The sequence below is a fragment of the Microtus oregoni genome, unplaced genomic scaffold (assembly GCF_018167655.1).
Source record: "Microtus oregoni isolate MIOR12 unplaced genomic scaffold, Mior012 000020F_ref0000438, whole genome shotgun sequence".
Taxonomy (NCBI): domain Eukaryota; kingdom Metazoa; phylum Chordata; class Mammalia; order Rodentia; family Cricetidae; genus Microtus; species Microtus oregoni.
In genome coordinates this window covers 1,991,432-2,015,995 of record NW_024543079.1, presented here as the reverse complement: position 1 = coordinate 2,015,995, position 24,564 = coordinate 1,991,432, and the positions used below count along the sequence as shown (strand labels likewise).

Below are 24,564 nucleotides of genomic sequence, written 5' to 3'. Positions count from 1 at the left end.
TCCTTTTTTTCTTGGTATTTCAAGACAGGGTTTCTCTGTAGCTTTGGAGCTTGTCCTGAAACTCACTCTGTAGACCAGGCTGGCCAAATTTCTTATTTCCCCGCAGGGCTCTATATAGGTATCGGTGGGGAACAGAGCCCCACCAATTCAGCTTGGGACAGTCTCTCTCTGTCCAGTGCTCAAAGGCCAGGGAAACCTCAGTGTCTCCTACTAACATCTGGTGAGCCAATTTGTTCAAGGGCAAGAGCTTCTCATCTTTGAAGGCATAGGGTGTAGCCTGGAGAAGTCACACACTTGGCTCCTTTGTCCCCAAAGGCATACCCGAGAGCAGATCAGGAGACTGGTTCCGTGAACTGCTTCAATTTAGCAAAGCAGGGGTATGCCCGTCTTTGGGAGCCTCTAGTTTAAGTAGACGAACATAGCTCAAAACTCACAGTGATGGCTCACGCCTTTAATTCCAGTGCTAGGGAGGCAGAGGCAAGTGGATCTCTTGGGAGTTTGAGGCCAGCCTGGTCTACAGAGCTAGTTCCAGGACAGCAAAGCTACACTCAGAAACCCTGTCTCGAAAACAAAACAAAACAAAACAAAACAAAAAAAACCCAAAACTTCACATACACAAAGGAAAATAGGAAGACTGGGCCCCATGACAGAGGAAAAGGGAAGGCGCAGGTGTCAGGCTCTGCAGTAAAAGGAGAGGGGGCAGACAGAAGGGAAGCCCTCTGATGAACTGCTCAGCTCTCAGCCCATCCTGGCTCCCAGGGGGAATCTGGAGGGTCTCTTGAACTTCATTTTTCTCCTAGCCGCAGCAGGGTCAACAGGTAAACAAAACAGAAAAGAGGCAGGAGCCCCAGTGTGGGGCTCTCAGAGAGTAGGTGTGGTGTTGTGTTACCCCGGGACACAGCTCAGTCGCTGGGGGAACAGAACACAACCCAGAGGCTGGCGTTGGTACAAACAGCCAAAGGCCAAGAAATGGCTCCATGGAGAGAAGACGTCAGCCTCGAGAGGGCGAATGGTGAGGTCTGCAGGGAGCCAGGGCCTGCAGGGATCATGGCAGGCCTCAGCTCTCCGGTCCTCTCCCGGGGCCCAGGGAACCCTCAGGACAGATAATATCTGGAGCAGTGTTCCCAACCTTCCTGATGCCTTGACCTGTATTAATAAAGTTCCTCATGCTGTGGTGACCCCCCCCAACCATAAAATTATTCAATTGCTAGCTCATAACCTTAATTTTGCTACTGTGCTGAATCGTTAGCACCTGTGCTTCCGATGGCGCACACACACCCACACCGGCCCCAGGGGTCGCGACCCGCAGGTTGAGAACCGTTCATCTAGACGAAGGTTAAAGCCTTCTCCCAAGGAACCTGGGCCAGGGCCCCCAGCCTCTCCCCTAGTAACCCCCACAAAGGCGGGAAAACGTGAATCTTGCGGCCAAGACTTGCAGTGGGTGCCTAAACCCCACAGCACGGCGTCTCGGGCCGAAGAAGGACGCAGGAGCCCAGCCGCCTCGTATCAACGCAGTAGAACTCCGCCAGGGACTGGGGGTGCACGGGAGAGTTCCCGCGCGTGCGCAGAACACACACCCTCCCGAGCCGCTGTCCAGGTGCGCTCGCGCTTCCGGCCTTCCTTCCCCGAGTGCCTTCTCGGGGCGGAAACTCCCCAGCCGGCGCATGCGTCCTCCTGCTCCCCTGCTCAATACAGAGAGGCCCCCGAGTTTCAGGTGATCCCGCCCCTCCCTCGCAACGCAGGGCCAATCGCGAGGCAGTGGGCGGGGCTTTCAGCCAGCGAGGCCCGTCCACGCGCCGCGCGAGCCGCGCAGGCCGCGCGCCGATTGGCTGGCGCCGCGGGCGCAGGTGCACGCTTCCTATTGGGTGTGGGCGGAGCGCGAGCCGCCGAGGCTGCTCGGAGGCTGCAGGTGAGCGCGCGCACGTGCCGCCGCGGCTGCAGCCGTGCCTGCGTGCACGAGCGCAGGGCCGCGCGCGTGCCCGCGGGGGAGGCAGCCGGGAAGCGAGGCTGCGGAGGCTGTGGGACTGTGCTCCGCCCTCTCGTCACCGCGGCCGCCGCCGCCCCCGAGCCTCCCTGGGAGGGACCCGCGTCCCCGCCTGCCGCACTACCAGTCCGACCCTCGGGCCGCCGCGGAGCAGCCGGCACAGCGCGGCGCGGCGCGGCGCGGACCTCGGCAGGTGCGGTGACCAGGCGCCGTGCGGCGCTCCGAGTCCCGAGCCCGCGCTCCGCGGCCCCGCTGCCCGCGCTCCCGAGGGCCGGCCCCCGTCGAGGCTGCCGCCGGCACGGCGCTCAGCATGAACCGCGGGCACCGGCACGGGGTGAGCAGCGGCTGCCTGGGCACCATGGAGGTGAAGAGCAAGGTGCGCGGCCGGGCGGGGCGGCGGGGACGCGGGGTGGCGGGATGGTGGACCCGGGTTGTCCCTGTGGGGACACGGGCGGAGGGCGATCTGCTGGACCGAGCACATAGAAGAGAAACTTGGTGGAGAGCGGCGGCGGGGAGCGCTCGAGTCTGTTCCGCATCACAGCCTCTGTTTTCCATCCTTCGTATTCCCGCCTTGCTTTAGGGGTGGGATGGGGACCGCTCGAATGCTAAGTGATGCGATAGCTTTGGGGAAGCCCTTCACCTCGGGCATGAGTCAGAGGGTTTTGGAGCACCCTGTTGTCTCATGTCACCCCTTCTTGGGGTTCGGGGGCACGTCGAATGGAGGAGAGCCTCTTTTTCCAGCTGTAACTTTGGTATGCATTTAATCTGTGGAATTAGCCCTATCGCCTTACTCTAGAGCAGCGCTTGACAGTTTGAGACGCTGCGGCTCTTTTCAGTGCGACCCTTCACGTTGATTGCTTTCCCCCTTGGTGGGTCTGCCAATCTGCTGATAGTGACTTCAGTGTCCGAGGAATTCCTCAATCTCAAGGCCCGGTGAGCAGAGTGGCCTGTGGGGGATTAGCTAGGGAATGCGGTCTTCCCAAGGGAGCTTTTCAGATGGAATTTGAAGGTGATCTGCAGCCACCGGAACCGTAGGCAAGCTTCTCCTGACTTTGAAAAGCCAGAAGGAGCTGGAATAATGATACAGCCTGGTTCTTTGAGAATTCTGAAACAAGATGACCAGCTTCTACAGGGTGTGACGTCTCCCTAGCTCTGTTCTAGGACCAAGTCTTGCCGGATGACTTTTTATGGAACAACTTATAGAACAGTGGTCAGAGTGCATTGCTGATGCTGAGAATTTAGGATAGAACTGAGGTGAGACACACAGGAGCAGTGTAGCGCACACCTGTGGGGTGTTGGTTAAGGGACCCCTGGGGGAATGTCGGTCCCAGGAGTGGTTTGAAAGCTCAAGGAGCCTGAGGAAGCTGCTGGAGCCTTTGGGTGAGGTGTGGTGTCTGGGCTTGAGAGCAATGTTCTGTTAACTAAGAATCACAGATCTACATTTGCTTTTAATGTCTTTTTTTTTTTAATCTACTTTGACTTAAGACTAATCTGGAACTCACCATGTAGCCAGACTAGTAGAGCTGGAGGAGTTCCTGGCCAGCTTGGCCCATACAGTAAGATCAGCCTTCGTAAAGGGGAGGGAGGGACTTATCTACCAGAATAGGCACTAGACTCAAACCCAGATCTGCTTAGTAATAATAGGCTGTTGGTGCTGGAAAGATGGTACTAATGGGCACTGCTCTTGCGGGACACCCACGTTCAGTTCTCACCCCTCTCAAGCAAAAAGCCTCTATACTTTTTTTTTTAATTTCTTAAAGTGATTATTTTGTTTATTTAATTTTTATGTGTGTTGGTATTTGGCCTACGTGTATGCCCGTGCAAGGGAGTCAGATCCACTGAAACTTGAGTTACGGACAGTTGTGGGCTGCCATGTGGGTGCTGGAAATTGCTCTTCCTTAAGAAGAACAGCCAATGCTTTCATCGCTGAGCTCTCTAGCCCAGAACTTGTAAATTTTTTAAAATTTCCTATTTTATGTATATAAGTGGCTGCGTGTATGTCTGTGTACCACATGCATGCCTAGTGCTCACAGAAGCCAGAAAGCATCAGATTTCCTGGGTCTGGAGTTTTACTTGTGAACCACGTTATGGGCGCTAGGAACCAAACCCAGAGCAGCCTTGCTTTTAACCACGGAGCCTTCTCTCCAGCCCCTCACTAGGTCCAGGAGATCTGATGCTCTGGCTTCCAGGGCAGCTGCACATGGCACACGTACAGAGACCATATGTACCCAAAATTTTTAAGTTTTTTTTTTTTGTTATTGTTGTTTCGTTTTTTTAGAATAAAACTGAGCTGGACATGGTGGTGCACGCCTTTAGTCCCAGCACTTGGGAGGCAGAGGCAGGTGGATCTCTGAGTTCGAGACCAGCCTGATCTAAAAAAAAAAAATAATAAAACTGTATGGTAGTTTAAGAAGCATACTCTTCCTGGGCTGGGCTCTCCATGGCATAATAGCCAATTGAGGTGTCTTGTTTGAATGCAAGGGTAACAGTAACTCCAGAAACGAACATCTTTTCTCTGGCCCTGTTGTGGCTGTCTGTGCCAGGCTCAACACATGAACTTTCTCCTGGCATTTATTTTATTTTATTTTTATTTATTTATTTATTTTTTTTGTAGTTTGGCTTGTGGGACTTGAGGTCAGAAAAGAAAACCACTTGTGATGTTGCACAATACTAACCACTCAGTTTTATGGTCTGATCTTGGTAGTGAGTCTTTAATTTTTTATCATAGGAAGAAATGAGTAGCAATTCTAGGTGTGCCAATAAATCAGGTAGGAGTGGGTCTCTGGTGGTAGGAAACTGAGTTCTTGGGGATTTGAATTTCAAGATTTTTATTTTTCTTTTCCATCTACTGATTTTGAATATTTTACATAGTTCTGTCCAAAGTATGTGGTGTGTATTTCAGCTGCCATCCTGCGCTCCTAGCGAGCACACTCCCCTAAAGGGCTGCAAGGCAATCAGAACTTGTGCTCGGTGAGATGCAGTCTGGCTGTTCCACGTGCCAATAAACGAAAACAGAGGTCTGTGGACCTTAAATGTGTTGTTGTTTCTTGGTTTTTTTTAAGACAGGGTCTCTGTGTAGCTCTGGCTGTCCTGTAATTCATTCTGCAGACCAGGCTGGCCTCGAACTCAGAGACTGACTTCCTCTACCACTGGAATTTACTTAATTTTTATTTAAAAAAAAAAAGAAGAGGGGGCTGGAGAGATGGCTCAGTGGTTAAGAGCATTGCCTGCTCTTCCAAAGGTCCTGAGTTCAATTCCCGGCAACCACATGGTGGCTCACAACCATCTGTAATGAGGTCTGGTGCCTTCTTCTGGCCTGCAGGCATACACACAGACAGAATATTGTATACATAATAAATAAATAAAATAAATATTTTAAAAAAAAAGAAGAAAAGATTATATGTGTGCATGAATGCAGGTGTGTGTGGAATCCAGAAGAGGGCGTTGGTTCCCCTGGAACTGAAGTTCCCTGTGCTTGTGAGCTACACTTCAGTCCTCTGCAAGAGCAATTCATGCTCTTTTTTGTTTTTGTTCTTTTTTTGAGACAGGGTCTCTCTCTCTCTATCTATCTCTACATAACTCTGGTTGTTCTGGAACTCATTCTGTAGACCAGGCTGGCCTTGAACTCACAGAGGTCTGCCTGCCTCTGCTGTGAGTAAAGGTGTATGCAGGAGTCCTAGCTTAGCCCTGCTTGTAAAAAAAGAGTTACATTTTATGCTACATGATGGTAAACATTCATTAAATTATTACATTGTAATTATTTACTTGGTGTGCATGAGTCTGAGGGGGCGGGGATTCACCAGTACCATAGTGTGGGTGCAGAGGTCAGAAGACACCTTCGGGAGTGGGTTTTCAGCACCATTACCTGCTGAGCCATTTTACTGGTTCGATATCAGTTTTATAATACCACAATTAAGAGATTGGAACCAAAACTGGATCTATGCAGGTCATGAAGAGATTGGAACCAAAACTGGATCTATGCAGATCATGCATGACGACCAGGAGCCTCCGTCACAGAGACAGTAGAGTCAGCTGGGAAGAGACTGCCAGCACTCAAGAGGCAGAGGCAGGCGGATCTCTGAGTTAGAGACGAGAGCTAGTTCTAGGACTGCCAGGCTGTGTAGAGAAACCCTGTCTGTCTGTCTTGAAGAAAGAAAGAGAAACAGTGTCGACTTTATCATCTTTACTCTGGAAAGGGAGGCATGGTACAGATAATGCGGTAATGGGTGGTGTAAATATAAATATAGGTCTGGGGAGAAGTGTGAAGCCAGCAACTGGGTGATTTCTTTGATAACTGATTTATCTTCCTGATTGTTTCTCCAGAACTGGGAAAGTTCTCTGTAATCACGGTGACGTCCTTAGGTAACCTTGGTCCTGAGGGTGGGGGCTGTAGCTGTTGTACTGGAGCTTAACTAGCATACTGGGGCCCGGTTGCTTCGCCCTCACAGCCAAGACGCTTGCCCCTCACAGACAGCCTTGAAACAGACAGCTTCCTAATTGCTATTCAATGGCACATGGAGAGTTCACAGTCCTAAAAACACTTCACATTGCAGCTCCCACTGTAAGACCAACTAAAGCCACACAGGGAGATCCTACTATACAAACAAAATTAGGGACAGAGATGGGTCAGTGGTTAAGAGCACTGACTGCTCTTCCAGAGGATCAGGTTTCATTCCCCTTCCCTCCAAAGAACCAAGTTCTAGACTATGCCAACAGGTGCTGGGAAACAAGTCCACAGACATCTGGATTCCAGGCAGACTGGTCCAGCCAAAAAAATCCGAGGCGAATAATTATTGATTGGGTTAATTTGAGCTCTAATTTTTCTTCATGTCCTAAAAGTTTTTACAATCCTACTTTGCAGCAAGAGGTAACCCATTCCCACCGCCTCCCCTCCTTGCCAGCATTGGTTGCCGAGGGCACCTGCTGTTTTTAATCTACGAATTTAAGCCAGAGAAGATGTTGGGCCAAGAACTTGCATGCAGAAGTTTTGGGGAAACCTAAAGGGTTAAATCATTAGGTGCATTCCCATTCAGACTCCAGGGAGGGGAGGGAGGGAGGTGATAGCCTGGGGTGAGTCAGCCTGCTCTCTGGACTCGAGAAAGCAGAGGAGAGAGGAGAAACTGCCTTTGATAGCATCGTCAGACGACTGATATGGAGGAGGGTGTTCCCTGGGCTTTATTTATTCTGAAATGTGTAGGTGTGACTAACTTTTTGAGAGCTTTAGATATGAGTCACTTGATTTTTCTTGACGAATGTTAGTGTTTATATCTCAGGAATGTGTTTTGGAAACTTTGAATTTGCTAGGAGTAGGACCAGCAAATTTTGTTTTAATGTCAAACCGTGGATATGCAGGCAAGAGGACGGCGGCCATAGGTAATGAAGGGCTGGATGGCTGGGTGCCCTGGGCTGGGGTTGGTCTTGAAAGCCTGTTGGGATGAGGGCCTTTCTCTGCCTGGCACCTGCTGTTCCTGTGGAACATTCATGTTTCCTGGCCATCCTAGGAATTTAGACAGAAAACAAGTCTGCCGGTCAAACATGTTTGGGGAACATTTACTTTAAGCATTTTTTTGTGGTTCTGGCTGGAAAGCCTTGCACGTGCTAATTTCATACTCTGCCACTGAGCTACGCTTCCAGCCTCAAAGAAAAAAAGATCCCCCTCCATGAACCAGAGTCCGTCTTCCTTTCCTTTTTTCCCTCTGTTTACTGTATGTAAGTGTTTTGCCTGTGTGTGTGTGTGTGTGTGTGTGTGTGTGTGTGTGTGTAGCACCACGTGTGTACCCTTTGAGGTCAGAAGGTATCAGATCCCCTGGAACTGGAGTTAGAGGTGGTTGTGAGGGTACTGGGAACTGAACTCCTGTCCTCTGCAAGAGCAGCTAGTATTCTTAACTGCTGAGCCATCTCTCCAGCCCCGCCCCTGGCATTTAACTAATCATTTAATATGCTCTATACCCAGTGACTCCTAAAGAGAGGGTTAAAATTATGTGATGGGACACTTTTTGAAAAAGCCTGAAGAGCCTTTTTTGGGCTTCCCATTTGAGAGCACACCACACCAGTCCCACAGGGATTTAGGAGATACTTTAATGTGTGGCCTTAGGGAACCTGGAAGGTAAATAGGATGACAGAGGGTGCTTCCTGCCGGTCCTGTGATCTCCAGCTTCCCTGAGGCGATTATTCTCCTCACCCACTAATTGCCGAGCTTTTGAAGCAGGCTGGCCTCCTAGTCCCCGCAGCCCAACACTGAGCCTAGCACAAGGACAGACAGACAGCTGGACAGATGGATGGACCGGACAGCTTTGCTCCTTAGCCAGATGGGGCAGTATTTTAAAGCTGATGTGTTTGTTAATAAGCTCTTTTGTTCTTACACTAACTCAGGGGATGCTTCTTTTCCGTATTTAGACCTGTTTTTTACATGATGACGTCATTTGTTTCAGGCCACGAAGCTCAAAGTCCTTTTTTCCACTTAGACCTCACTCTGTCGGCCTGTAAAAAGATAATTTCTTATGGGGTGCTCTGCAGTGGTAGGAAGTTAGGTCTGTGAATGCCTCTGGTGCCCTGGTCTGGGCTTCAGGCACAGTTAGAGACCTGGGCACAGAGTGAGGCTGCAGGCAGGGGCACGGCCTGTGCCTTTCTTCCCTCCGCTCCTGCAGTGAGGTTCACAGCATGGCTTTCTGTGGCCTGACATTCACAGAGATCCTCCTGTCTCTGCCTCCCAAGTGGAACTAAAGGCATGCACCACCATGGCTGCTAACTTCCTGCTTTCTGATGTTACATTTGTAGTTTGGAGCCGAGTTTCGTCGGTTTTCGCTGGAAAGATCCAAACCTGGGAAATTTGAGGAGTTTTATGGGTTGCTGCAGCATGTGCACAAGATCCCCAATGTTGACGTGCTAGTGGGCTACGCGGACATCCACGGGGACCTGCTGCCCATAAACAATGATGACAACTACCACAAGGCCGTTTCTACCGCCAACCCACTGCTCAGGATTTTTATACAGAAGAAGGGTGAGTACCCTCGTATGGAGGCTTTGCCTCTGACCTAGTGGGTCTGCACCTTGCAAGGGGCTAACGCATGGTGATACTGCTGGCTTATTTAATGTCCAAGCCTTCTCTGAATGTACAGAAGAAAGTCTGTTCTTTTAACCATTAACTCCTGAGAAAGAGACTGTCTCCTGTGGAGGTCAGAGGACAGCTTGCGGAAGTCAGTTTTTCCACAGGCTTGGCAGCAGGTAGTGTTTTGACCTGCTGCTCTATAATCTTGCCACTGCCCTTCCCTCTTTGCGTTTTTATTTATTTATTTTTTATTTTTTTATTTTTTTTTTAAATATTTATTTATTATGTATACAATATTCTGTCTGTGTGCGTGTCTGCAGGCCAGGCCGGAAGAGGGCACCAGACCTCATTACAGATGGCTGTGAGCCACCATGTGGTTGCCGGGAATTGAACTCAGGACCTTTGGTAGAGCAGGCAATGCTCTTAACCACTGAGCCATCTCTCCAGCCCCGCCTCTTTGCGTTTTTAAAATTATGTTTATTTTTATTTATTTGTTTTTTTTTTTTTTTTCGAGACCGGGTTTCTCTATAGCTTTGGAGCCTGTCCTGGAACTAGCTCTGTAGACCAGGCTGGTCTCGAACTCACAGAGATCCGCCTGCCTCTGCCTCCACCCGTGCTGGGATTAAAGGCGTGCGCCACCACCGCCCGGCTTTTTTTTTTTTTTTTTTCGTATTTTTATTTTTAAATTGTGTGTGTTAGTGAGTGTGTGTGTATGCCTGGTTCTGTATACATGTGTATAGGTTAGAAGCCAGAGATGTCAGGAACTGGGGTTATAGGCAGATGCGAGCCGCTGTGGGGGTGCTGGGACTTGAACCCGTGACTTCAGAAAGAACAAGCCAGTGCTCTTAACCACTGAGTCATCTCTCCAGCCCCCTCATAGATATTTTTTAAGTCAAATTAGGAGCTGTGGAGTGGTGGCAAACGCCTCTGATCCCAGCAGCACTTGGGAGCCAGAGTCACAAGGATCTCTGAGTTTGAGACCAGCCTTAGTTCTTCTAGAGCATCTAAAGCTACACAGAGAAACCCTGTCTTGAGGGGGGCACGGGGTATGTCATATTAGGTGTATAGTAAGTCTTCATTCCACTATGGGATTGATGGGGAAGAGTAAATTTGGCAACAGAGGCTTACCCACCTCCAAGGCTTCATTCAGTCTCCTAGACAGACAGTGCAGCAGGCTACTCTAGTCTCCTAGACAGTGCAGCAGGCTACTCTAGTCTCCTAGACAGTGCAGCAGGCTACTCTAGTCTCCTAGACAGACAGTGCAGCAGGCTACTCTAGTCTCCTAGACAGACAGTGCAGCAGGCTACTCTAGTCTTCTAGACAGTGCAGCAGGCTACTCTAGTCTCCTAGACAGACAGTGCAGCAGGCTACTCTAGTCTCCTAGACAGTGGAGCAGACTACTCTAGTCTCCTAGACAGACAGTGCAGCAGGCTACTCTAGTCTCCTAGACAGTGCAGCAGGCTACTCTAGTCTCCTAGACAGACAGTGCAGCAGGCTACTCTAGTCTCCATCCTTTATGGAGCAGCTGTTCTGCCTGTAGCGTCACCACACGGACAAATTGAGGGAAGGGTGGCACCCAGCAGAATCTTCCATTTACAACAATAGTGTAAATGTAAAACTAACTGTGAAATGAGAAGGGAAGTGATGGCTATGGGGGCTGTAAATATGGTCTCTCAAAAAGTGCCTTGAGTCCTAAAACTCCTTTAGACTGGCCCTGCCCTGTGTGTGAGACAAGGAGACAGAGACACAGTGAGGCCACAGATGGGAGGGATGGACACCCTGTCCTGTTGGGAACCACTTGCTCCTTTCTGGTAAAGGAAAGATTTGAAAAGCCCACTTCGGAGCTTTGAGTGATGTGGGATAAAGACCTCACAGGTCTCAGGCCAACCCAGAATGCAGCTAGAAAGGGAGGATGGTGAGTGTTAGGTTGCTCCCAGGGGTCCGACATGCCCACTACCTGGTTACTTCGCATTTCTGGGTTTGGAGAAGCTGAAGTCTGTCGGCCGCATCTGCTGAGGGCTGCAGTCTGTCCTGAGGGAGTTAGGGTTAATGCTCCCAAGTGCCCTTAGGGGGATGGCAAGCTCCATGCAGGCACGCTGTGGGCAGAGACCGACTGCGAGAGGCCCTGGTGTCTGCTCACAAGAATCAGTGTGTGGAGAGCCAGGAGCAGGTGGCAGAGAGGCGAGGCGGGAAACTGGCCGACAGCGAGGGTCACAGCAGAACACAGCTGTGGTTTTGATCCCGATAACCAGTCATCACAGTCCAGCAGAGAGGTGGGCTTGCCGGGGAAATAAGGAGTTTGGTTCTAGGCTTAACAAATTATCTCACCATGCAGATGAGAAATGACAGTCTGGGGTAGAGGGTGGGGGTCTAGGGATCTGTATGCCAGACATGTGAAGGCTGTATGCGCGGGCTCATGCCTGTAATCTCAGCACAAGAGCCCAAGGCAGGCAGAGTACTCAGTTTGAGGCTAGCCTGGGCTCCATAACAAGACCCTGTTTCATTGTTTCAAGAGGATAAAACAATGTAAAAGCTGTAAGAGGAGCAAGACGAGCAAGGCGGTAGCTTGAAGCCAGACCTAGAGAACGATAGATTATGTCACACGGACAGGCAGAGGGGAGGGCAAGACACTTGATGGGACGCATCATTCGAAGCTAATAATAACCCTCTTATTAGCAGTTATATATATGTAAGTATCTATGTTTTTTACATTTATTTGTTTTGTGAGGGGAGAGGGACATACACACCACAGCACGCTTTGTGGAGGTCAAGGACAATATGGGGATTATTCCTTATACCGCGTTGGTTCTGGGAATCGATACAAAGAGACAGACACAGAGAGAGACTTTCATCTACATATAAACAAACTTCTAAACCTTAATGCCCACGAAGCTGGCTATGGTGGTACATGCTTGTAACTCAGTACTAGAAGGCTGGAGTGGGCCCAAGCCACGGTTGGACATCTTGGGCTACAGCGCAATGAGTCTCAAAACAAAAAGCCAATGAAAATAAAGACAAAACCCAATGAACAGATGTAAAATAATGAAATGAAATTCCATTGACCACACTGCAGGCAGACCGAGGCTCAATAAAAGGGGACCCTAACAACACGCTGTAAGGGATGTAGTTTAAAAAGCTATCTTCAGACAATACCACGGCTCACGTGTAATCCCTGACCTTGAGAAACTGGGAGCTTAAGACCAGTTTAAGAGGCAGGTGGATCTCCCTGAGTCCGAGGCCAGCCTGGTCTACAGAGCGAGTTCCAGGACAGGCTCTAAAGCTACACAAAGAAACCTGTCTCAGAAAAAAAAAAAAATTAAGGCTTAGGGCCAGTAAGATAGCTCGGAGGATAAGGACTCTTGGCCACCAAGCCCGACAGCCTGAGTTTTTCTCTCCCCAGGATACACATGGTGGAAGGAGAGAACTCACTTCTGAAGTTTGCTCTCTTTCCTCCTCATATGTGCTGTGGCTGTGTGCACACACAACACAAATAAAAGTATAATGTAAATAAATATATGTATTATATATTCGATTTAAGTCAGGCATGGTTGCTGACCCTTGTAATCGCAGTACTCAGGAGGTAGAGACAGGAGGATTGAAAGTTAGTTGGTAGGTACCCTGGGCTAAGTTCCAGGTCAGCCTCAAGTGCATAGTGAGAGCCAGTGAGATGGCCCAGTGGGTTAAGGTGCTTACCACCAAGACTGATGACCTCAGTCTGATCCCCAGCGCCCAACATGGTGGAAGACCGTCAGCAGCTCCTAGAGTTGTCCTCTGGCCTCCACATGAGCTCCGTGGCGCGCGCGCGCGCACACACTCACACACACACACACGAGTCTTGAATACACTATGACTTTAGTGACAATTGGAAAGAGGTTGACCCATCAACTATTGCTTGAAGCATCGTGTGATGGCACCCACTGCAGCCAGGAGTCCTGGGTGAACAAGTACAGCCTGACTGTCCTGCATGAGAACCGGCAAGTTCACAGTCAGCCCACCTCAGGGCCTCATTCTGTCCTGTGGACTGGGAGCTCCCAGCTTTCTGCCTCTGGCTTTGCCCGGGGGGGGGGGGGGTCTCTCGGGACCTCCCTGGCCAGTTTTCCTTGCAGATCTAGGCATACCTGGTTTGTTCATGTGCTGCTGACCACCAGGTCCCAGCAAACAAGGCAGAGACTTGATTCTGAATCAGATTGGATTGAACGATTTTTAAACAGAAGGAACAGAGGCTCAAGCAGGCACTGACTCTGTGTGGAGTCAGCGGAGTTAAGCCAGCGGAGCCTGGGTTAAGGCTGCTTGCATCTTACTGCAGAATCGCAGCAGTCTGTATTCTGGTTTGTTTGGTTTTCCTTTCAAGACTGGCTGGCCTGGAACTTGCTACCTTGGTACGTCGGCCAGGCTGGTCTTGAATTCACAGACCTGTCTGCCTCTGCCTCCTGTGTGCTGGGATTAAAGTGAGGCCTTGGTCTGTTTTCTTAGCTGTTGTTTCCTTTCTGTTTCGTGGTGGTTCTAGGTCTCAAAACTAAGGCCTCCGTGTGCAAGCACTAGGTTGACCACCCTGGACTGTGCCCTCTTCTGCTGTGATTTTTTTTTTCCAGAAACTTAACCAAAGCCATTTAAAGTTTAAAGAGTGTGTGATCTTTGAGAATCTCCTGATAAGCTACTGAATGGAGTTTCTTTGGGTAGAAAGCCGGTGCTTGAGTGTATACACTCACAGCTGGTGCCTAGACAGTCGTGTCCCACACTTCAAAAAGACAAGTTTCTGCTAGGGAAAAATCCCACACTCTGTTTCTCTGATTGTCTTCAGGGAAGCCCAAATAAAGCAAAACAAAAACCTGATATCTGAAAGTTATTTTCACAAAGAGGGCTCCTGCGGCTGGAGTTTGTCCTGCTGTGTCTGGGCAAGGGTGAGACTGTGCAGCGAGCACCCTCCTGCTCTGGTGACCACTCTCCTGCTCTGGTGACCACCCTCCTGCTCTGGTGACCACTCTCCTGCTCTGGTGACCACTCTCCTGCTCTGGTGACCACATGGCTGCACCAGACAGGCTAGAAGTGCTGGGCTGCCTTAAAAACTGCCCCTGTCAGGCCAGCGGCATGGGGACTCTACCACCAGCACCAGTGTTTCCCTGCGGGCCAGCAACGTTGCTCACTGGGGAAAGGTACTTGCCACAAGCCTGACAGCCAGAGTCTGATTCCTGGAACCCACGTTGGTGGAAGGAGAGACCTGCATTCCCCAAGTTGTCCCTTGACCTCCGCATGCACGCCCGGGCACACAAACAGGCACACATACTCAGTCACATGCAGTAAATGTATGCGTTAGTTATTGTGGCACACACGCCTATAATTCTAACACTCAGGAGGCAGAGGCACACAGGCAGATCTGTGAGTGCTAGGCCAGCCTGATCTACAGGATGAGTTCTGGGACATCCAGGGCTACATAGTGAGCCTCTGTCTCACAACAACATAAATTTACCAGGTCATTCCTGTATTGTTGGAACAGAGTCCAGGTGATGTGTTTCTAGAGCTTTCCAAACAGACCTGCTCAGTCTGGGATCCCAAGACATGTTAGAGCACAGGAGGCCCTCTCCCCAATCTAATCGTTTCTGTGCCCTGCCTTCTCGCTGTGCTAGTGTTCTGTGTGTGACAAACGTGCTGTGTCCTGCGTTTTTGAGCAGTGCTGGCAGAGCCTCCTGCTCCACATGTGGTCACACACCTGTAACTAGCAGAAAACCAGTTCTTAGACCTTGACCTAGCACTGGACATGACTTTGTGTTTTAAGGTTACATTTTCATGAGCCAGGGTTTGATTTTAGTACAACCAAGGGACACACAGTAGCTTCTTTCTTTCTTTCTTTCTTTCTTTCTTTCTTTCTTTCCTCACAGTTATTCTCACAAGAGGCAGGAGTAGTAACACAGCCTGCAATCCTGGTAGGAAGTCAGTTCAGGGCCAGCCGAGGCTCCATAGCAATAAGACCCTGCCTCAATAAAAACAAAAATATGCCAGGCAGTAGTGGCACACACCTTTAATCCCAGAACTCAGGAGGCAGAGACAGGCGGATCTCTGAGTTCGAGCCCAGCCTGGTCTGCAGAGTGAGTTCCAGGACAGGTCCCAAAGCTACAGAGAAACCCTGTCTCAAAAAAACTAAATAAAGAAAGAAAGAAGAAATACAAAAATAAGTACTTGCACAAAAAGTTTTTACTACGAAAACTGTAGAGCCACAGTTTACAAGATGATGTCAGTTGCTCCTTCCAGAAGCCTTGATCCCACATCAGAGAAAACCTGTTCTCAGTCACTAAGCTCAGCGCACGCTCTGATTTATTTCCACGGCTCCCATCCCTGCTGTTTCTGCCTCAAACTGGTCACCATTCTCAGAGAGCCCACTGTTCTCCAGCCCGCTGCAGGGAGCTTTGCAAAAACAAACAAACAAACAGCCCAAAGCCCTTACCAGGAGCTCTGAACCTCCAGTTTGTCCCGCTTCCTTCCCAATGTTTCAGACTTCTTCACACACACACACACACACCCCAACATATACGCCCTCTCTACATCTGGAACCATCTTCCCCCTCCCTTTTTTTTTTCTTTTGGTTTCTCGAGACAGGGTTTCTCTGTAGCTTTGGAGCCTGTCCTGGAACTCCTTTTGTAGACCAGACTGGACTCGAATTCACAGAGATCCACCTGCGTCTTCCCCCTCCTACCCAGTCACCTGCTACTGCTCTTCTCGGGAGACACCTCAGTCCCACAGAGAATCCTGCCTTGCTCTGCCAGCCCCAGAGTTGCCCAGGATCTTCATTTCATTATGGATTAGATGGGATTGGCAAGCAGAGGCCTGATGTTTCTTTCTATAAAGTTTCCTTGAAATATATCTACTTATTCCTTTACATACGTGCCTTGTGGAACCAGACAAGGTCTGCTGTGTAGCCCAGGCTGGTCTTGAACTCACAGTTCCTTGTGGCTGTCCTGTCCGTTCCCCGTTCCCTGGGCCTCAGCTCCGAGTGATATGAATACCATCACACCTGGCACTCACCTTTTCTTGTTCCTAGGAATTGACCACAGGGCCTCATGCCTGCTAGGTCAGTGTCCCACCATTGATTTGTGGGCTCTGTGCTAACCTCAGCCCGCCCTTCTTTTGTTAAGGGGGGGCTAGCCTTGACCTTGCAGTGTTCCTGATCCTCTTCCTGCACTCCCCAGTGTCCAGCCCTGCCGAGCCCTTTGTTTTATTTTGACACAAGGTCTCCCTCCCTAAGGTCTCCAGCCTGGCCTGGAGCCAATCCTCCTGTCTCAGCCTCCAAGTAGCTATGCCACCAGGCCCAACTGCTCTGTCTTCCCCTGACCTTCCAATGGGGTGAGTCCTCCAGCCTTCTGAGGACTGTATGGTGTCTTTCCTATCCAGGAATGCTTGGTGCTGTGCTGAGGCTTTTGTTTGCTAGGTTTGCTTTCTGTTCTCTGTGGCCATTTCTTCTGTTGCCACCATCACAATGGGCCCTGGCTCACCCCCACTCAGAGTGTATGAGTCTGGGCCCTCAGTGAGCTCAGATGAGGGAACCAGCTCCCAGAACTGATGTTTAAAGAAGTCTTGGCTCAGAGAGAGGCCCTGCAGGGCTCACTGTGGTAAAGCTGGGAGCCGGAGTGAGGAAGATATCCCATTTGGCTCTTCAGAAGCTTCTGGGTGGGTCCTTGTCTAGGGCAGTGAGCAGAGGTTGTTGGCTGAGGGACGGAGTTCTCCATGGGGTGTGTCTGTATGGCCCTGGCCAGGTCTGCTGTGGGTCTGTGGGACTCCCAGGGCCTCTGGGAGTGACCTTGGCCTCCAGCTGGGCCCTCCTGGATGGTCACCTTTACACTTTATGCTCACACCCTGCACCCTGGCCTGAGGCCAGCTGTTTCTTTCCCAGTGGCTGGAAACTGATTAGCTGGGTGGGAGAACAGAGGCGCCTTTGTGCGGGCACCGTGCTTCTGAGAATTTAGAGCGAGCATTCAGAGGGAATCTTAGGCCCTGCCAAATTATGCAGATTTGGGTTTTCTCCGTAGGGTTTCCCATGAGCAGGCATGCAGGCAGCTCGGTAGCTTTCTCAGTGCTGTGGTCTGGAATTTCCCTCGACATGTTATGCAGGCATCTGCTATTGGTTGTTCTGAAGTAAACAGTTTAGTATACGAGTAATCCTCACGACTTTTCGTGAGATTTTGCCAAAAACTCCTGTTTCAATGGATTCATTTCTCATACCAAACTATAAAGCACATTTCTGCCAAAGGGCATAGCGCAGACTCCTTGTTAGAGGCTATGGGTGGGGGGTGCCAAGACATGGTGTCCCTGGTCCTGGTCACACACCTGAGAAGAGGAGCCAGACACTCCCACCCTCTGAGGTGCCCATACCTGACCGGCATGGTAGGAACCTGGAAGTCACCTGTCCAGTCAAGAAACCTGGGCTCACCTCATCTCCGATTATTCTGTACTCCTAATCCCCTGGACTGGGAGCTGAAGATCATGATGGGGGTTCCTGGCTGTGGGGCAGGCCCTGTGAGGAGGCAGCCATTGTACAGGGCCCTGGCTAGCTCTAGCCTCCAGGGAACATGGATCTCAGCTGGGTGTTTTGGGGGATAAAGGAGCACATTAGAGGTTTGGGCTTTTTGAGACAAAGTGCCATGTGGCCCAGGGTGTCCTCACTGGGAAACTGAGGACGATGGGCTTGGGTTCCTGATTCTGCCTCCACATCCTGTAATCCTGTGACTGAAGTATACTTTGTTAATTGATCATTTTCCCAGTTAGTTTTGACTTTGACTATTGCTTGGTTGGTTGGTTTAGATTTTGCTTTGTTCTTTGAGATAAGGTCCCTGGCGCAGTGCAGCCTGGGCTCCGTGTTCCCTCTGAGCCTCTCAAGCCTCTGGAGTCTAGGCCTGCGCACAAGCACCAAACCCAGCCCTGACGTGGCCTTCAGCCCTCCTCCTGCTGCTCATTTCCTTTTCCTTGTTGCCCTTCAGTCCCCGGTGTTTATGTCACCTGGTGACATCGGTGTCTAGGCTCAGTGTCTCTAGCATGTGACAGACTGGCTGGCGTGAGGAATTAACTCAGCTGCAGGTGCACAATTAGGCGGCACATGTTTTTGTTGTTACTTAATAGGCATCAGCATTTTTCTTCTTTCTGTTTATCTAGCACGTGTGCCACAGTGCGCATGTGGAGGTCAGAGGACAGCTGCGGGAGTTGGCGCTCTCTACTTTATGGGCAGCGGGGCTCAAACTCAGATCATCAGGCTTAGCAGCAAGTACCCTAACCACTGGGCCATCTCACCAGCAAAAACAAAACAAAACAAAAACCAGAGTTTTACCTGAAAAAAAAACAGGGCTTTCCATCGTGGGGGAGGGGATGTTGAGAATGGAGACTGAGGAGCTCCAAGTTTGCTAGTCTTTACCACCACCACCCCAGTCTGTCACAGCACTGGGTCACACTTCTGCTGCAGCAGGAGGTGAGACAGCGAGAGCCCATGGGGCAGAAGGGAGTTTTATTTGCCAAGAGACAAGTGTTCTAAGTATTTGCTGCCTTCTTGCTTCCCTTAATTAAGCTGTGAGTGTTGATGCGTGGGTTAGGTCCCTTCCCTCCCACCCTTCCAGCCGCTGGTGCCAAAATTGAACCCAGGGCCTCACCAGTTCGAGGCGAGTGTCCTTCCTGCCTGCCACACCCTAACCATCTTGCTCTCTTGATTTCCTTGAACTGTGTGCCCGTTCCCTTGTCCTTGTTTGGGATGTAATAACTAGACAGAGTGGACGTGTTTTAAATAAACGAAAGAGAACAATCTAAAGGGACTGCTGAAGTGGACATGTTGGGACAGCGCTATAATCCTGGCACAGCAGAGGCGGGAGGATCGCTCCAGTTTGTTGTACGTAGTGAGTACCAGGCCAGCCTAGGCCGCAGAGTGAAACCATATCTCAAGTTGGTTTTTTGTTTGTTTTCAAGACAGGGTTTCTTTGTGTGGCCCAGGCTGTCCTGGAACTTGTTCTGTAGACCAGGTTGGCCTTGAACTCACAGAGATCCCCTGTCTCTGCCTCCTGAGTAAGTGCTGGGATTAAAGGCATGCCCCACTGTGCCTGGCACAAATGATTTTTATTTGGGCTGGAGAAATAACTTAGCCGTTAAGATCTCTGTCTATTCTTCCAGGGGATCCAATGCCCTCTTCTGATCTCTGGGGGCACCAGATACATATGTGGCATACATAAATAGATGCAGGCAAAATTTCCATAGATATATAAATATTTTTAAATTAAAATAAAAAAATATTTTTTGAGAAGGTTTCATGTAGCCCAGGCTGCTGTTGAACTCACTATGTAGCTGAGATTGCCCTTGAACTCCTGATCTTCCTGCCCCTGCTGCACCAGGGCTAGGATTGCAGGTGCGAGCCACTATGTCTGGTTTAAGGTTACTTCTCTGTGTGTGTGTGTGTGTGTGTGTGTGTGTGTGTGTGTGCGCGCGCGCGCGCATGCATGCATGCATGCATGCCAACAGTATATGTGGAGCTCAGAGAAGAACTTAAAGAGTTGATCCTTTTTCTGCCATGTGGGTCCTGGGAACCAGACTCGGGTCTTCAGACTTGGCAGCAAACACTTTTACCACTGAGTCCTCTTGCGAGCCCAAGGTGATTTTTGAAAATGAGTTTAGGGGGCTGGAGTGATGGCTCAGTGGTTAAGAGCACTGGCCACTCTTCCAAAGGACCCAGATTCGGTTCTAGTACCCACGTGGCAGTGCAAAACTATAACTCCAGTTCCAGAGGATCTGGCATCTTCACACAGACATACATGCGGGCAAAATCCCAATGTACATAAAAAAAATTTTAAAAGTCTTAAAAAAAAAATGAAACCAGGTGGTGACGGCACGTGCATGTTTAATCCCAGCACTCAGGAGGAGACGCAGACGGATCTCTGTGAGTTTGATGCCAGCCTGGTCTACAGAGAGAGTTTCAGGACAGCCAGAGCTGTTATACAGAGAAAGCCTGAGTTGAACATTGTGGCATATCCTGTAATTCAGTTTTTAGGAGGCTGAGGCAGGAGGATTGCCTTGAGTACAAGGCAAAACACTTCAGGGGGTCTCGGGGAATGAAGTTGTAGCTTGAAGTGGTGACATACCTACACCCATAGTTAAGTGTCTCAGCTGCCTGGGCAATTGAGGCCTGCCTAGCAACGCAGACACTACCTGAAAAAACCAGGAGGGAAGTCTGTGAGCCTGCAGAGCTACCGCAGTTTACTGTGTTGTTTTGATTTTTAGATTTTGAGACAGGGTTTCACTCTGTAACCCAGGCTGGCCTTGAACTTAGATGTGTGGGCCATGCCTGGGTGTATCAGAATTTCACTGGCCAGTCCAGTAGTTAGTGCCTTTGAGCTGTGTCTGAGGGGGCCCTCTAGTGTTCTCTTTATGGCATGACAGGCACCATTGCATTCCTTGTCTGAGCATGTATGTTGGCTGGTGCCATCCTTTGCCAGGCCCACTGTGGGCAGCTGTGTTCCAGCGGTTCTGTAACTGTCTTGTGTTTGCTTTTTCCGAGCAGAAGAAGCTGACTACAGTGCCTTTGGTACGGACACCCTGATCCGGAAGAAGAACGTGCTGAGCAACGTGCTACGACCTGACAACCATAGGAAGAAGCCCCATATCGTCATCAGCATGCCCCAGGACTTCCGGCCGGTGTCATCCATCATAGATGTGGACATCCTCCCGGAGACCCACCGGAGGGTCCGGCTGTACAAGTATGGCACGGAGAAGCCCCTGGGTTTCTACATCCGTGACGGCTCCAGTGTCCGCGTGACACCACATGGCTTAGAGAAAGTCCCCGGGATCTTCATATCCAGGCTTGTCCCCGGGGGTCTGGCCCAGAGCACAGGACTGCTCGCTGTCAATGATGAAGTTTTAGAAGTAAACGGTATAGAGGTGTCTGGGAAGAGCCTGGACCAGGTGACCGACATGATGATAGCCAACAGCCGCAACCTCATCATCACTGTGCGGCCAGCCAACCAGAGGAACAACGTGGTGAGGAACAGTCGGACTTCTGGCAGCTCCGGCCAGTCTACTGACAACAGCCTCCTGGGCTACCCGCAGCAGGCAGAAGCCAGCTTTGAGCCAGAGGACCAGGACAGCGATGAGGACGACATCATCATTGAAGACAGTGGCGAGCCACAGCAGATCCCCAAGGCCGCCCCTGATGCCCAGAGCCTGGAGTCCCTGACCCAGATCGAGCTCAGCTTTGAGTCAGGGCAGAACGGGTTCTCCCCGACACAGGACCCAGTGCCTGTGCCCAGCAGCCTGGACACAGAGTTTGAACCCCGCGCTCCGAACCAGAGACTCTTAGAGGAAGACGGCACGATCATAACATTGTGAACCTGCCACGCCTGTTTTCCAAGTGCTACAGCTGTGGCACAAGACTGGCACTGTGGACCTCCGGGCCTCGGTGTTCCGTGGGCAAGCCTAAAGCGTGGCTGGGATGGGCGGCTGCTGGCGGACTGATGGTGCAGGTGAGAGGCCTGGCTGCAGGGGTGGTGCTGCTCTCTGCAACACTGCATGCTGCCCCCGCCTGCAGCCCTGCTGCGGTGCCGTCTCCACCTGCCCTGCAGAGCCGATTGTTTTTCCTCTGTGATGTCTGATGTCTGCTTGGTCCACTGGGAACCTCAGTTCTTGGATTCCCAACCTTGATGTAGTCTGACCCTTAAAAATGTTCCTCTGTTGGTTGTGACATTTTTTTCAAGTGCAGTTTTCGTTCTGTTTTCCTAAGACTTTAGCTGGCCATGTTTAGGGGTGCTTCCCACCACCCTGCCCTGGAGTACCCCCTGTTATTGTCTCCACCCTGTAGCTTCAGAGTTGCAGGGTGCCTCAGTCCTACTGACTGCCCTTTAACCTCTTGACCCCCAGTGGACCCCCAGTCCATTGGAGATTATTCTCGCGCTTGTGTGTGTGTGTGTGTGTGTGTGTGTGTGTGTGTGTGTGGTTAGTGTGCTCCACACTCTTCCAGTGTACCAGGCAGTGTGGATCATGTTGGATAAAAGGACCCCAAGTTAAAAGACTTAACACACAGGACAAGCGTGCACTTTTTATACAAAAGATGGAGTTTTTCTTCCTGGGAATTCTAGGGCGCTGCCGGCACTTCGGGAAGCCTGTGTCACGTTCACCACCCGAAGGGGTGTTAATTGTCTGAGTTATTTATTCTCTTCTGTGCATCCGTTCAGGAGGAGGGGACAGCAGTTGTCCTCCCTCGCCTGAGGCCCTCAGTGGCATGCACAGGCACCATGATCCACATGTGTGGATCCCCGAGGCTGACAGTTATTTATTACCTAACCGGCTGGCGGGGCATGTATGCACGCCTCCCAGTTGTGTTCTTACTACAACAGCGAAGACTCCGATTGAAGGACGCTCTTTCTCTGTGGTGAGAGCCGCGGAGTTGAAGTCTCACCCGGTGAAGGGAGCTGGACTCAATACTGATCGCATTCTTTGCAGGCGCCTAGCTGAGGCTGGGCGTGGCAACCCTGTGACTTTGTTGCATTCACCGAGTTCTTCCTCTCACACAGCACAACTTGCTGGCTGCGTCCAGCTCTGACACCGTGAGTGATTGAGTTCGCACAGTGTGGCTCTGGGACGGAAGATAACGTTAGGTATGGAAGGCTCAGTTGTATTCATGAGCTAAGTAGCACATGGGCTCAACGTTGTAAGTCCAAATACTTCCACATACTACCTCTCTCTTCTCTCTCTTTTTTTTTTTTTAAACAGAGTTTTAACATTAGAACTTTCTCTTGGGGAAAACACTTCAGGGCTTGACTTTTGTACAGATTTTAACTGTAAAACACAGATTTATCTTCTGTCTGAAAATGGCGATCAAAGCTGCTGACGCTTCTTTTAATTTGGAGGACAGTAGAGTTTGCACCAAGGTCTTACTGAAATAAGTGACCCAGAGACGTCTTGTGAGGCCAACGAGCCTTGGTTGTGGGGGGTCCCATCCTGCTGGCTCGGTTCTCAATGCACCTTACGAAGCGTAAGCGTTAGCGGCTTGGCATGCGGTTCTGTTGTTGCTAACGTTGAGCCTCACTGTGAATTCTGTTCTGCCCTCAGCTGTGTCAACAAGATGCTGTGCTGTTGTGAACCATGAATTTTCTAATTAAATTTTACATACTATAACATGATTTTTACATGAATGATACTTTGTTTAAACTATCAAATGTCAGTATTTTACTACAATTTTATTATAAAATGTACATTATCACTAAATGAACTTTGATTTTAAAAATCAAGTTAGCTTTAGTTACATATTATTTTTTACAAATAAAGACGGACTTGTGTAAAGGCTACTTTCTTGTTTGCAGTTGTATCAAAAGAGAACTTCTAGACTATTTATCAGGCATCCATTAGGTCCATAGGAGGGAGACTGAGTCACAGCTGATTCACTGACTTCCCTTTCCAGTGCCCCCGACTGAGCACATGGTCTCTCAGTTACCACATCTCCATCCAGAGCTACACACCAAGCCTCTGTGTTGTTTTTGTATTTCTACAGGTCTCTCCCAATAGTCCCAGGGGCTGACACCCTCTCCTGACCTCCACAGGCACCAGGCATGGCCATGGTGCACATATGCACATACAAGCAGAACATACCCTTAAAATTATAAAAATAGCCAGGTATGGTAGCACATGCCCTAAACCCAGCACTCTGGAGGCAGAGGCAGGTAGGCACAGGTTCAGGCCAGCCAGGGCTGCACAGCAAGACCCTGTCTTTAAGAAAATGATGTGATGTAGACAGTCCGCCCGGGAGATGTCCACCGTTAACGTTAACTGATGGTTGCCAGCCAGCCCTAGCAGCACAGACCTGTCCTTCCAGCTCCTGGGGTAGACTGAGGCAGGATGGCAAATTCAAGGCCAACCTAGACAACTTACACCTGTTCTCAAAAGTGAACAGGGCTGAGACGTCGGTAGCAGAGAGCTAGCCTTAATATGCATGAATTTGTAGGTTCAGTCCCCGGTACCAAAGAGTAAATGGGGTGCCAAGGCAAGGGTTCTTATCCTACAAGCGCGAGGGCTTGAGTTCAGATCCCCAGCACCCACAAAAGAGCCAGGTGTGGTTGTATAGCCCTGCCTGGACCCGGTTGACCTGCCGCTCTGGTGGAATCAGTTCCTGATACAGTGAGAGATCTTGTCTCACAAAAATAAGCTGGAGGCCAGCAAGATGGTTCAGTGAGCAGCGGAGCTTGCTGTCACATCTTAACAGTCTGATACCAGTCCCCAGGGCCCACATGAAAGGACAAAGCCAGCTCCCTCAGGTTCTCCTCCGACGGCATCTGTGCAGTGTCACGCATGCTCATACACACAGATTTTTTTTGTTGTTATTTTTTCAGCTTGTCCATGTAGGCTGTACAGGAACTCACTATGTAGACCAGGCTGGCCTTGAAATCACAGAGATCCATCTGCCTCTACCATCCGAGCACTGGGATTAAAGGTGTGCACTACCATACCCAGCTCAAATTCTTAAAAAAATAAATGTCTAAAGAAAAATAAGTGGGGTTGGAGAGACGGCTCAGCAGTTAAGAGCACT

The 24,564-nt window shown here is 50.2% G+C and overlaps 1 protein-coding gene across 1 annotated transcript; it reads left to right on the top strand.

The window, feature by feature from the left end:
- Nucleotides 1-1,978: 1,978 nt before the first annotated feature.
- Nucleotides 1,979-23,159, top strand: Pard6b (par-6 family cell polarity regulator beta). Its single transcript, XM_041670898.1, has 3 exons — nucleotides 1,979-2,360; nucleotides 8,762-8,984; nucleotides 20,551-23,159. Exons 1-3 carry the CDS (start codon nucleotides 2,295-2,297, stop codon nucleotides 21,372-21,374), a joined length of 1,113 nt encoding a protein of 370 aa, XP_041526832.1. The 5' UTR covers nucleotides 1,979-2,294; the 3' UTR covers nucleotides 21,375-23,159.
- The last annotated feature ends 1,405 nt before the right edge of the window (nucleotides 23,160-24,564 follow it).

What these genes read in the sequence shown, in the direction of transcription:
- Pard6b (XM_041670898.1), top strand. Translation starts at nt 2,295, where the DNA reads ATGAACCGCGGGCACCGGCACGGGGTGAGCAGCGGCTGCCTGGGCACC. An exon ending in CCATGGAGGTGAAGAGCAAG is followed by an intron (nt 2,361 to 8,761) that starts GTGCGCGGCCGG and finishes TTACATTTGTAG; the next exon opens with TTTGGAGCCGAGTTTCGTCG. An exon ending in GATTTTTATACAGAAGAAGG is followed by an intron (nt 8,985 to 20,550) that starts GTGAGTACCCTC and finishes TTTTCCGAGCAG; the next exon opens with AAGAAGCTGACTACAGTGCC.